The sequence below is a fragment of the Microcaecilia unicolor genome, chromosome 2, assembly GCF_901765095.1.
Source record: "Microcaecilia unicolor chromosome 2, aMicUni1.1, whole genome shotgun sequence".
Lineage (NCBI taxonomy): Eukaryota > Metazoa > Chordata > Amphibia > Gymnophiona > Siphonopidae > Microcaecilia > Microcaecilia unicolor.
The window spans coordinates 254831843-254846182 of record NC_044032.1 but is presented as its reverse complement, the minus strand read 5'-3'; the positions used below and the strand labels follow the sequence as shown (position 1 = coordinate 254846182).

The 14340-nt window shown below is 51.0% G+C and overlaps 1 protein-coding gene across 1 annotated transcript in view; it reads left to right on the top strand.

Moving 5' to 3' along the window:
- The window catches only part of SUV39H1 (suppressor of variegation 3-9 homolog 1), a 77755-nt gene extending 64889 nt beyond the window's left edge, over window positions 1-12866 (top strand). Inside the window, exon 6 of the mRNA XM_030192403.1 lies at window positions 12224-12866. Coding sequence (XP_030048263.1) covers window positions 12224-12357 — 134 coding nt within the window. The 3' untranslated portion in view covers window positions 12358-12866. The remainder of the gene's footprint in view (window positions 1-12223) is intronic.
- The last annotated feature ends 1474 nt before the right edge of the window (window positions 12867-14340 follow it).

Below are 14340 nucleotides of genomic sequence, written 5' to 3'. Positions count from 1 at the left end.
TTGGACAGCCCGGAACCGCCTCTGACCTCGACACCTGCATCGGCTTCCCAGTCTTTCTCCACAGCCGCTCTGCACGAGAGTCTCCGGGCCGTTCTTCCAGAGATTCTGGGAGAGCTGTTGCGCCCTTCTCCGGTACCGGGGGTGCTTGCGCCACCGGTACCATCGAGTGAGGCGACGGTGGGCCCCTTGCCCGAGGTGAGGTCCCCGGTACCGGTACGCTACGGCCGCCTCCCAGGCGGACTCCCCGACGATGTCGGCGGAGGGAGCTTCGCCGGTGCTGGCGAGGGAGTCCACCTCTCGACGCTCCTACTGTGGCCGTGTTTCCACGGAGTCGAGTCGGGCACGGCTTCAGACGCAGGTTCGTGAACTTGTGTCTGATACCGATGGTGAGGCCTCGTGGGAGGAGGAGGAGGACATCAGATATTTCTCTGACGAGGAGTCTGATGGCCTGATCCCACTCCCTCTCCTGAAAGGCAGCTTTCTCCTCCCGAGAGTCTGTCTTTCGCGGCCTTTGTCCGGGAGATGTCTACGGCCATCCCCTTCCGGTGGTTGTGGAGGATGAAATGTTTGAGCTCTTGGACTATCCTTCTCCACCTAAGGAAGCGTCCACAGTACACATGCATCATGTGCTAAAAAAGACATTGCTGGCGAACTGGACCAAGCCACTAACTAATCCCCACATTCCCAAGAAGATCGAATCCCAGTATCGGATCCATGGGGACCCAGAGCTGATGCACACTCAGTTGCCTCACGACTTTGGTGTGGTGGATCTGGCCCTAAAGAAGGCTAAGAGTTCTAGAGAGCATGCTTCGGCGCCCCCGGTCAAAGACTCCAGAACCTTAGACTCCTTTGGGAGGAAGGCCTATCATTCCTCTATGCTCGTGGCCAAAATCCAGTCTTACCAGCTCTACACGAGCATCCATATGCGGAACAATGTGCGGCAGTTGGCGGGCTTGGTGGACAAGCTCCCTCCTGAACAAGCCAAGCCGTTTCAGGAGGTGGTCAGGCAGCTGAAGGCGTGCAGAAAATTCCTGGCCAGAGGGGTATATGATACCTTTGATGTTGCGTCCAGGGCTGCTGCTCAAGGTGTGGTGATGCGCAGACTCTCATGGCTGCGTGCCTCCGACCTGGAGAATAGGATCCAGCAGCGGATTGCGGACTCTCCTTGCCGAGCGGACAACATTTTTGGAGAAAAAGTCGAACAGGTGGTAGAACAGCTCAACCAGCGGGATACCGCTTTCGACAAGTTCTCCCGCCGGCAGCCTTCAGCATCCACCTCTTCAGTTAGACGTTTTTATGGGGGAAGGAGGGCTGTTCCCTACTCTTCTGGTAAGCGTAGGTACAATCCTCCCTCTCGACAGCCTGCGGCCCAGGCTAAGCCCCAGCGTGCTCGCTCTCGTCAGCAGCGTGCGCCTCAGCAAGGCCCCACAGCTCCCCATCAAAAGCAGGGGGCGAGCTTTTGACTGGCTCCAGCAGAGCATAGCCGACATCAATGTGTCCGTGCCGGGCGATCTGCCGGTCGGGGGGAGGTTGAAAGTTTTTCACCAAAGGTGGCCTCTTATAACCTCCGACCGGTGGGTTCTTCAAATAGTCCGGCACGGATACACCCTCAATTTGGCCTCGAAGCCTCCAAATTGCCCACCAGGAGCTCAGTCCTACAGCTTCCAGCACAAGCAGGTACTTGCAGAGGAACTCTCCGCCCTTCTCAGCGCCAATGCGGTCGAGCCCGTGCCATCCGGGCAAGAAGGGCTGGGATTCTATTCCAGGTACTTCCTTGTGGAAAAGAAAACAGGGGGGATGCGTCCCATCCTAGACCTAAGGGCCCTGAACAAATATCTGGTCAAGGAAAAGTTCAGGATGCTTTCCCTGGGCACCCTTCTTCCCATGATTCAGGAAAACGATTGGCTATGCTCTTTGGACTTAAAGGACGCCTACACGCACATCCCGATACTGCCAGCTCACAGGCAGTATCTGCGATTTCAGCTGGGCACACGTCACTTCCAGTACTGTGTGCTACTCTTTGGGCTCGCCTCTGCGCCCAGAGTGTTCACGAAGTGCTTGGCTGTAGTAGCAGCGGTGCTTCGCAGGCTGGGAGTGCACGTGTTCCCCTATCTCGACGATTGGCTGGTGAAGAACACATCCGAGGCAGGAGCTCTACAGTCCATGCAGATGACTATTTGCCTCCTGGAGCTACTGGGGTTTGTGATAAATTATCCAAAGTCCCACCTTCTCCCAGTACAAAGACTCAAATTCATAGGAGCTCTGCTGGATTCTTGGACGGCTCGTGCCTATCTCCCAGAGACGAGAGCCAACAACTTGTTGTCCCTCGTCTCTCGGGTGCGAGCGTCCCAGCAGATCACAGCTCGGCAGATGTTGAGATTGCTGGGCCACATGGCCTCCACAGTTCATGTGACTCCCATGGCCCGTCTTCACATGCGATCTGCTCAATGGACCCTAGCTTCCCAGTGGTTTCAGGCTGCTGGGGATCTAGAGGACGTGATCCACCTGTCCACGAGTTTTCTCAAATCCCTGCAGTGGTGGACGATTTGGTCCAATTTGACTTTGGGACGTCCTTTCCAAATTCCTCAGCCACAAAAAGTGCTGACTACGGATGCGTCTCTCCTGGGGTGGGGAGCTCATGTCGATGGGCTTCACACCCAGGGAAGCTGGTCCCTCCAGGAACAAGGTCTACAGATCAATCTCCTGGAGTTGCGAGCGGTCTGGAACGCTCTGAAGGCTTTCAGAGATCGGCTGTCCCACCAAATTATCCAAATTCAGACAGACAACCAGGTTGCCATGTATTACATCAACAAGCAGGAGGGCACCGGATCTCGCCCCCTGTGTCAGGAGGCCGTCAGCATGTGGCTGTGGGCTCGCCGTTACGGCATGCTGCTCCAAGCCACATATCTGGCAGGCGTAAACAACAGTCTGGCCGACAGGTTGAGCAGGATTATGCAACCTCACGAGTGGTCGCTCAACTCCAGAGTAGTGTGCCGGATCTTCCAGGTGTGGGGCACCCCCTTGGTAGATCTCTTTGCATCTCGAGCCAACCACAAGGTCCCTCAGTTCTGTTCCAGACTTCAGGCCCACGGCCGACTGGCATCGGATGCCTTCCTCCTGGATTGGGGGGAAGGCCTGCTGTATGCTTATCCTCCCATACCTCTGGTGGGGAAGACTTTGTTGAAACTCAAGCAAGACCGAGGCACCATGATTCTGATTGCTCCGTTTTGGCCGCATCAGATCTGGTTCCCTCTTCTTCTGGAGTTGTCCTCCGAAGAACCGTGGAAATTGGAGTGTTTTCCGACCCTCATCACCCAGAACGAAGGGGCGCTTTTGCATCCCAACCTCCAGTCTCTGGCTCTCACGGCTTGGATGTTGAGAGCGTAGACTTTGCCTCTTTGGGTCTGTCAGAGGGTGTCTCCCGTGTCTTGCTTGCTTCAAGAAAAGATTCCACTAAGAGGAGTTACTTCTTTTTATGGAGGAGGTTTGCCGTCTGGTGTGACAGCAAGGCCTTAGATCCTCGCTCCTGTCCTACACAGACCCTGCTTGAATACCTTCTGCACTTGTCTGAATCTGGTCTCAAGACCAACTCTGTAAGGGTTCACCTTAGCACAATCAGTGCATACCATTACCGTGTGGAAGGTAAGCCGATCTCAGGACAGCCTTTAGTTGTTCACTTCATGAGAGGTTTGCTTTTGTCAAAGCCCCCCCGTCAAGCCTCCTACAGTGTCATGGGATCTCAATGTCGTTCTCACCCAGCTGATGAAACCTCCTTTTGAGCCACTGAACTCCTGCCATCGAAGTACCGTGTTTCCCCGAAAATAAGACACTGTCTTATATTATTTTTTGCTCCCCAAGACCCGCTAGGTCTTATTTTCAGGAGAGGTCTTATATTTCGGGGAAACATCGGTCGCCCCCCCCCACCCGAAGTCGCCGGGCCCCCCTCCACCCGCCCTCCGTCGTCGCCCCCCCCCCCCACCCGAGGTCGCCGGGCCCCCCTCCACCCGCCCTCCGTCGCTTTGTCCGGCTCTCGGTGGCCCTGCTAGGTCTTATTTTTGGGGGAGGCCTTATATTGGCTAATTGCAGTAAAACCTCTACTAGGTCTTACTTTCGGCAGATGTCCTATTTTCGGGGAAACACGGTACTTGACCTGGAAGGTCATTTTCTTGGTGGCAGTTACTTCAGCTCGTAGAGTCAGTGAGCTTCAGGCCCTGGTAGCTCATGCTCCTTATACCAAATGTCATCACAATAGAGTAGTCCTCCGCACTCACCCTAAGTTCTTGCCGAAGGTAGTGTCGGAGTTCCATCTGAACCAGTCAATTGTCTTGCCAATATTTTTTCCCCGTCCTCATTCCTGCCCTGCTGAACATCAGCTGCACACATTGGACTGCAAAAGAGCATTGGCCTTCTATCTGGAGCAGACACAGCCCAACAGACAGTCCGCCCAAATGTTTGTTTCTTTTGATCCCAACAGGAGGGGAGTGGCTGTGGGGAAACGCACCATATCCAATTGGCTAGCAGATTGCATTTCCTTCACTTATGCCCAGGCTGGGTTGGCTCTTGAGGGTCATGTCACGGCTCACAATGTTAGAGCCATGGCAGCGTCAGTGGCCCACTTGAAGTCAGCCACTATTGAAGAGATCTGCAAAGCTGCGACGTGGTCATCTGTCCACACATTCACATCTCATTACTGCCTGCAGCAGGATACCCGACGCGACAGTCGGTTCGGGCAGTCAGTGCTTCAGAATCTGTTCGGGGTTTAGAATCCAACTCCACCCCCTAGGCCCATGTTTATTCTGTTCCAGGCTACACTCTCAGGCTCTCATGATCAAAAGCAAACTCTGGCGCTAGAGGCTGTTAACGCCATACTAGCGCCAGAGTTTGCAGCCGACTCATGATCAGAGCCCTCGAGCGCCTGAAACAGCGCACTCGAGGGCTCTCAGTGCAAGTAGCATGCAAATGCATGCTAAACAGGGCTTCTAGCGCAATTACCTTGCAAATGCATGCTAATTGGCGCTTAACGCATTCATCCCCAATGATCAGCGACCAGCGCGCCAAAGATTGGGTCGCTGGCCGCAGCAAAATCAACGCCAGCTCCGAGCTAGCGTTAGATTTTGCGGATCATTGGGGAGGAATGGTGAGCCCTGTCCAGCATGCAGTTGCATGCTGGCAGGCCCCCCTTCCCCCCCAAGGCAAACGCGAACGGGGGCTGGAGGTCCGGTGGGTCTCCAGCCCCCGAATCCCCCAGAAATCGTCGATCCATCAACGGGGGGGGGGGGGGGGGGGGGGGGGCTGGAGGTCCGGTGGGTCTCCAGCCCCCGAAACCCCCAGAAATCGTTGCTCCATCGACGGGGGGGGGGGGGGGGGGAGGGGGGGGGGGTGGCTAGAGGTCCAGTGGACTTCCAGCCCACCCCAAATCCTCCCCCCAACGTTCTCCTTAAATTCCCTGGTGGTCCGTGGTGTCGTGACACCCCCCTGGCCCCATCCCGGCCCCCCTACCTTGTGTTGGAGGAGGGACGCAGCCTACCTGCCTCCCTCCTCTTCCTGTCAGTCGAAGCCCAAAATGGCGGCGCCCAGCACCCTTACATGGTATGTAGCCCCGCCCAGTGTATCCCAGGATGCAGTGGGCGGTGCTGGGCGCCGCCATTTTGGGCTTCGACTGACAGGAAGAGGAGGGAGGCAGGCAGGCTGCGTCCCTCCTCCAACACAAGGTAGGGGGCCGGGACGGGGCCAGGGGGGTGTCATGACACCACGGACCACCATGGAATTTAAGGAGAACGATGGGGGGAGGATTTGGGGTGGGCTGGAAGTCCACTGGACCTCTAGCCACCCCCCCCCCCTCCCCCCCCCCCCCCCGTCGATGGAGCAACGATTTCTGGGGGTTTCGGGGGCTGGAGACCCACCGGACCTCCAGCCCCCCCCCCCCCCCCCCCCCCCGTAGCTGGGTGGGAGGATGGGAGAGGGTTTGGCCGGCGGCGGCCACGACGGTTTCTGGGGATTTGGGGGGGGGGGGGCTCATTGTTCGGGCCTCGGGGCAGGCTGTTTGACAGGTTTGGGCTTTTGACAGCCCAGACCTGTCAAACAAGTGCGGGAGGATTGTGCTGAGCGCATGCTCAGGCGCAATTCTCCCGCACTTCAACATGATAATCAAAGATAATAGCGCTGCTTAGATTTGCATGCATTATCTTTGATCATCGATGCAGAAAAGCCCTGCGCTGTCCTGGCGCTATTTTTAGGGCGCTGTTTGGAACAGCGCAGGGCTTTTGATCATGAGGGCCTCAGTTAGTTGGATAAGTTGTTAGGTCAATCTCAGTTATGTCCTCGCCGTTGCGAGGCCCAGTTGACCATGTTTGTTGTTTTGAGTGAGCCTGGGGGCTAGGGATACCCCATCAGTGAGAACAAGCAGCCTGCTTGTCCTCGGAGAATGCGAATGCTACATACCTGTAGAAGGTATTCTCCGAGGACAGCAGGCTGATTGTTCTCACAAACCCGCCCGCCTCCCCTTTGGAGTTGTGTCTTCCCTTGTCTTTGTCTTGCTACATACGGGACTGACGAACACGAGCCGGTTCGGGCGGGAAGACGGCCGCGCATGCGCGGTGCGCATCGGCGCGCGAGGGCTAGCAAAGGCCTTTGCTAGTGAAGATTCCGATTGGAGGGGCTGCCGTGGACGTCACCCATCAGTGAGAACAATCAGCCTGCTGTCCTCGGAGAATACCTTCTACAGGTATGTAGCATTCGCTTTAAATAAACATAGCATAATAATTCCAATCCTGGATAATATCTGGCTTGCTATCACTGATTTAGGTAAAACTTTGCTACCTGTTGTAAAGGATTTAAAACCTCAAATTATTGGCTTGGAAACTGCAGTGAAAAAACATGAGGAAGAATGGTTAAATATAAAAACTTCTCTTGGTACTGATGATAATGTTGCAGAATCTTTGATTCAAGTGCAGAACTTGCAGGCTACATTGGTAAAGTTGGTTAAAGTTGAGAGTATGGGTAACACCTTGAGAAGTACAAGTCTAAGGCTTTTGAATTTTCCGAAGTAATGTGGAGTACCTGTTAAGGATATGCTTAAGAAATATTTCATGGAGGATTTGTTTTCAATCATAGTAAGCATTCACAGTCTTCCATCCAAGATATGGAATGTAACTGTAGCTAGAGGAGAAGTCTCATCTGACTGTTTGGAATTGCTACTAGAATTCTCAAAAATTGATTATTCCACTGCTACGTTGTTGGTAACTTTAGTAAATAGCATGGAGAGAGAGAGAGACTTTTGAAAACATATTTTTGTAACTTTGGGAATTTGTTTAGGGGAAAGAAATTTGTTTCCTGATATTTCAAGGGAAACCCAAAAACAGAAGAGAATTTTTGCTTCTGCGCTCTGGAGTTGTCCAGTTGGGTGCAAAATGTTTCTTAAAATTCCTCTGCAGATGTGTGCGACTTTGTCTTCTGTGAAATTTGTTTTTTTTTGAGAACCTAGGCATATAGACCATTAGGGGTCACTCTCTCTGATTGGGGTTTCATAGTAAAGGCGGGGAGGAATTGTGAATATCTGTCCATAGGCCTGTATCCTTTCTTTAGGTACCTGGGTACTAAGCCGCGTTAACATTTTTAACGTGTGTTAACCATGTACACGCCAGGGGCGTAGCTGAGGGTGGGCCTGGCCCACCCAATCTCAGCTCAGGCCCACCGCAGTCTCTTTGACCCACCAATCGGTACTTGTCTTGTCTCTCTGACCCGCCAATCGGTACCTGTCTCTCTGATCCTGTCTTCTTAAGCCCTGGTTAGGCTGCACAGCAGCATGCAGCCATGTGGAGCCTCCAGCGCTGTGACGGCAAGCAAAGAGAAGCCTTCCTGCCTGCCTTTTATATTGTTGCTGCAGTGTTCAGGAAATCGGTTACCAGGACCTACTTTGGTATGCAGCTGTATCTGCTGCTGCATGCTGCTAGCTGGAGTCTGCTCCCAGACCCGCGGGCCTGGCCCCAGCCCACGCACACACCGCCTGATCTCCCCGGCCAGCGCACACAGCGCCTGTCTCCCCTCTGCAGCCTGTGCACACAGCGCCTGGTCCTCCCGGCCCATGCACACAGTGCCTGTGTCCCCTCACAGCTCAATCACACACACTGCCTGTCTCGGTCCACGTTCACACTGTCCCCCTCCCCCCGCAGCCCATACACACTGGTCTGCCACAGCTCGGGTCTCCCCCCATACCAGGCAGACACACAGCGCACCGAGGAGTGTGCTCCTAGAACCCGAACTCCCACAATCATCGGGGCAGTAGACTTCTATATGAAGCTGAAGACCGACCAGGTAACAGAAAACCTTTTTTTAGTATGTGTATTGCTGTTGGGTTGCTGGGTGGGGGTGGGCTCTGCACTACCCAGGTTTAAAAAAATATTTAAATATAAAACTTTTTTTTTTTACCTGGGCAGTGCAGAGCTCGCCCCCACCCAGAAATCCACCAACATTACATATAAATGCTGGTGGGTTTCTGGATGGGGTGGGTTCTGTAGTACCCAGGATGTGTTTATAAAATAAAACGTTTTTATATTTGATGCTGGTTTGCATCAGGATGGGGGGGAGAGAGAGATTGGGAAGGGCAGGGCAGATGCCAGACTAGGGGGTATGGGTAGGGGGCAGGGCTGACGCTAGGCTACTGGGAGGAGTGGGGGGGGGGGGGGTAGGGAAGTGTAGGGCTGATGCCGGGCTACAGGAGAATTTCAAATTCTTGGTCCTTTATTCTGCAATTAATGATGGTTGATCTGCGTTCTGCCTGTGACTGAGGTAAGAGATTCTGCTGGCATGTGGTGTGCATGGGGATCTCTATTAAATAGACTGGATTACTGTAATTCACTATTTGTTGGTGCTACTCAAGCTTCAAAACATGGCAGTAAAACTGATTTGTTACAAGGCAAAGAAAACAGACCATGTCACTCCCGTTCTGATGGAATAATATTGGCTTTCCATAGCTGGCAGAATTGGATTTAAATGATGTTGGCTCATCACACTTAGTATTCTATCCTACCACTTTATCTAAATTCTGTTAATTCTTTATCAGCTTCAATCATCTTTGCATTCCTCACAGGCAAATTTATTCAAAATTTCTGCTCGCACAAACTTCATCTGGATTTTATGTAGCAGACTTGTTTTTCGATGATGGTCCCTACACTTTGGAATTCCCTCCATATAGCAATGCATCTGGAAAGTTTCTAGCACTGCATCTGGTCGTCTGGCAGCCTGGTACCGGCTCTCGAGCCCCTTCAGATTCTGGCACCGACTCCTGCACCGGCCCCACAGCCTTTTCCGATGGCAGCTCTCGACGAGCGCATCCAGGCCCTTCTTCCAGAGCTTCTGGAAGGGTTCCTTTGTCAGTCGGTGTCGGGGGTGCTTGCGCCTCCCGTACCGACTGCAGAGACGGCATCTGGGCCATCACCTGTGAGGAGGTCTCCGCCCTCGGTGCCGCTTGCCACCCGGGTTGACTCCCCCTCGACGTCAGTGGAGGAAGCTTCACCGGAGTCCAGGCAGGGGTCGACTTCTCGACACCGCCCCACGAGGTCATCAATCCTCGACATCGAGACAGGCTCGGTTTTGGCCTGCTCTTAGGGAGCTTCTGTCTAATACCGAAGAGGAGCATTCGTGGGAAGAGGAGGAAGACCCCAGGTACTTTTCGGAGGAGGAGTCCTGTGGGCTTCCTTCTGATCCTACTCCACCGATTGAAGTGAGGATGTCTCCACCTGAGAGTCTTACCTTCTCATCTTTTGTGCGGGAAATGTCTAGGGACATTCCATTCCCTATGGAGGTTGTGGATGAGCCCAGGGCTGAGATGCTCGAGGTCCTGGATTATCCTTCTCCACCTGCAGAGGTTGCAACGGCCCCCTGCACAATACACTCAGGGAAGTGCTGATGCGGAATTGGTCTTGCCCTCTCTCTAATCCAGTGGTCCCCAAGAAGTCCCAGTACAGAGTCCATGGAGAGCCTGTAATGGTGAAGGCCCAACTTCCTCATGATTCCATGGTGGTGGACTCTGCTCTCAGAAGAGCCAAGAGACTATGCCTCGGCGCCCCCAGGCAGAGAGTCTAGGACAGTGATGGCGAACCTATGGCACGCGTGCCAGAGAGGGCACGCAGAGCCCTCTCCCTTGGCATGCGTGCCGTCGCCGGTCCACCCACTCTCCCTCCCTCCGAGTACCAGGCCGGCCTCCCTCCCTCCCTCCCACCAAGCACCAGGCCGCCTGCCCTCGCTCCCTCCCTCTTCCAACCAAACAAGCATCAGGCCGCTCGCCTGTCCTCCCTCCCTCCCTCCCTCCCTCCCTCCCAGCACCAGGGCCCCCCCTCCTCCTCTGAAACTTAAAAAGCGTACCGGGTTAAGGCGGCGTTGGCAGCAGTAACGAAAAGTGTGTTCTTCACTTGGCGCGCCTTCCCTTCCGTCTCTCAAGCTCTGGTCCCGCCCTCATAGGCCCTGATGCCTGTTTGGTTGGAGGGAGGGCGGGAGGTAGGCCTGGTGCTGGGTGGGAGGGAGGTAGGCAGGCCTGGTGCTGGGTGGGAGGGAGGCCTGATGCTTGGTGCTGGGAGGGAGGGAGGCCTTGTGCTGCTGAGTGGGTGGGAGGGTGGCCTGCTGCTGGGTGGGTGGGAGGCCTGATGCTTGGTGCTGGGAGGGAGGCCTGGTGCTGGGAGGGCGGGAGAGGAGGGTGGCTGGACATTTGTGGCTGGAGGGGAGAGGAGGGTTCCTGGACATGGATGGAGGGCAAGAAATGAAGAAGAAAGGAGGAAAGTAAAGAAATAAATGGAGGCAAGAAATGAAGAAGAAAGGAGGAAAGTAAAGAAATAAATGGAAAGAAAGCCCTGGAAACGGAGTTAAGAGAACAGATAGAGAGCAGCAGAATCAGCGACTAGGACCAATATGGATAGAAAAACAAAATCACTAGACAACAAAGGTAGAAAAAATCATTTTGTTTTCATTTTTTCTCCTATACTAGTATAATATTTTCAGTGATGTAATATTTTATATGCGCCATGGCTGGTGTAATGGGTGTGGCTATCATAGGGGTGGAGTCATAGATGGTGACCCCACCCATAATGAGTACCGGCACTTTGCGATAAATAATTAGATTTTGGGTTGCTGTTTGGGTACTCGGTCTCTGAAAGGTTCGCCATCACTGTTCTATAACATCCTAGGCATGTCCTGAAGCCATTACAGAATTGGCAATAAACGCACTCCATTGTGGTGCATGCATCTTGGTTGCCAAGTTATAGAATTGCCCCCATAGCTAGATAAGTAGCCCTGGCTTGGGTACCTCATCAATCCTGCTGTCCATTAAAAACATCTATTACAGGTGAGATGGAAAAGGAGCTCTTATCTACAAAAACAAGTCTTTCTACTACTGGCGAATGCTGTCTTTATTTCTTCTCTTTTTCATGGATGGCAACCTTTAGTTGAAATGAAATGTGAAAAAAGCTAGGGAGTCTCATGTGAGTTACTAATCTGCTTTTTTCAGAAAACACAGTTGTTTACCTGTAAGGGGTGTGTGTTACTTTCCTCATAAGAGAATCTGTTACATGTAAGCAACTTAGCTTTTTGCGCTTGAGTAACTGAGCACTAGAACAAGTTACTCGGGGGGAGGTGGTAGTGGTGGAATGGCCCTCAGTGGAGGTTTTTAAGAGCAAGTTAATCTGATGGGAGGGGGGGCTTCCTTGGCTTCTAATATGACATCTTTTTTGTGGGGGGGGGGGGTGTTGATGGACTGCTTTACCTATTTATTTAGTGTTGTTGGGACTAAAAGCTAATCAGTCAAGAGAGTATAGCTCTCTCAGTAGAACATACTATACCGTACTGCTCGTTGTTTGGTTCCAGCTCTTTTAAGAATGACTGTTTAGTGCTTTAATGTGTGGTGGTTTCACTTGTTAATTTGTTATTTAGAGTGTTCATTTTATGCTGAACTTATTGTTGTATGTTCTCTATTGAGTTCAGTAAACAGATTTAAACATAAGAGCAAGTTAAACCCATTTCTTTGAACTGATATAGGTACAGTAGTTCTTGCTTGGAGGCAGGGTATGATGTAGATAATATCTTGAGGCCCTTCCAGCCTTCACTCTGTCTCTTATAACCTCAATTTTCAGAGACTTTGATATTGGCAGAACAGGTATTTTGCCAGATTTTAGTAGTGTGCTGATAATCTGTTCTCACTTTCATTATGTTGCTAACCTTCTCTGTCTTCCTCCAGTGGACCCTGTTGACGTGGAAAGTACACGCATGGACTCCAATTTCGGACTGGCTGGAATGACAGGTTCCCCTAAGAAACGAATCCGTATGGAATGTAAATGTGGTACCCAAACCTGCCGCAAGTACCTCTTCTAGCAGGGGTCTTGGAACCCAATTGGTCTCTGCAAACTTTTCCCGGCAACAAAGAACTAATATTGAGGATGTTTTTAGAGATTGCAACCAAGTAATGCTCTTTAAAAGAAGGGGACAGGAAATGGCCAACAGAAGGCGCAGAATGAATACCTTCTGGTAACTGGCATGCTGTAGTGGCATGAGTAGCAGCAGCAACAACATGTTTCAGCCTATTGCAGTGTTGGCAGAAGATGTCCCCTTCACCCTCCATGATTTCCTTCATTTTCTCCATGCAGCATATTCAGGGCTCTCCCCTGCTATAGCTCTTCTCCTATTCCTGAGGCTTCTTCCCTGGCCATCTGGTTTAGGGCACATGAAATACACATTTAAAAAGTTCTAATAATGTTTTAAAATTATTTTGGATTCTTGTTCATTGGTTTTGGGACCTTTAAATGTTTGGACCCTATTGATCTCATTTTGTGACTGAAATGGGGAGGGGTGTCTGGAAGCCATTCCTATGATCTGTCTGCACCTTGGCGTGTATGTGTGGGGGGGTGGGGGGGATTTTTTTTTTTTAATTGGAGAAATAGCTGAACAATTAAAGGAGGCTTAACACATTACTTTAGCAGCAATTCTGCAATTTTTATGCAGTCTGGCACGGCAGCTGAAGATCAAAGTAAATTAAAGCTCTTTGTCTTTTTAAGAATTGTATTTTCAGTTTTAAATGTTCACAAATCTGCCCTGCTCTCACAGGCGTCAGTACAACACTGATTTTCCATTATGAACTGCTCAGTATCATAATAGAAAGGAAAGGGTCAAGTCCCCACACTAACTGAAACAAGATGGAAGCTGAATTTCAAGTGCTGCCTTGTAGAGAGTATCTTGCCAAATGCAACCATGAATGATGTATACTAAAATTGTATTGCCATGGCTGTGAAAGTGACCCTGGTGATCCTCTTGCCAAATTTGTCTATTCTTCCTTTACTGTGTAGAGTATCACTCAGCGCTCTCTGCTTGAATTCTGTAATCAGGGAAGACAGCCAATAGGCAGCACACTATTTGCTATTCTGAACTCTGGAAATGGCGAGGGTATGGGGCATGATCTAATCCATGGGAACTTTTTTCTCCCTTGGTATGTATATATATATATATTAATGAAACGTATGTATTACCTCATTCTCTGTACATAAAATTGTTTTTAATGTTATTTTTTATAGCCATGGCTTGGTGCCTTGAAACATACATAGAATTTAATTGTTCTTCCCTACCCCCCCCCCCCCCCCCCCCACAACAGGAAGGAGATTGTGTTCTCTGCATGGCATGAAAGCACTCTCTCTTCGTTTCCTCTGAATACAGCTTTCAAATTTATTGCCATGGTGGGAAGGAGGGGGTTGGGTGAGAGGTGTTTAACTTGAAAAGAAAATTAGCTTTCCATTCCATATTGGTTTAAATTTAAATGGTTGGAGGAAAGTTTAACAGACGATTTTTTGCCCTCAAGGGGCCGATACTCTGCTTGCTAACAGAGAGGGATAAAGGAAACCGCATCCATCCTTTGTTTATCTTCCAGCTAACTGTGACTATGGTGTGTGTTAAAGATTTTCATTCTATGCCTTGGTTCTTTTTCCTCTCCCTCCAAACAAGTAGTGTGTCTCTATAAACATGCATATACCACTCCACATTCCTTCCCAACTGTAAATAGTTACAATGTATACAATACAGAGGATACTCAGGGGTGGAGATCAAATGTTTTATAAAATTATTTTTTGTAGGAGAGTAAAATAAAGCTCTCTCTCATAACCTTGTTTACTTTCGTTTTTAATTTTTTTTTTTTTTTAATGCAGTGACTTGGCAGCCAGGTTTGTGGAGCCATGAAGCCCAGATTCCGGTTTCACTTTATTCAAATGCATTCTTTCCTTAACTTCAGAGCAGATGAATCCAGAAACTTATTGGTTATGACCATCTCACCAGCAGGTGGAGATAAGAGTACAGGCTCCTGGTGATTCAGTA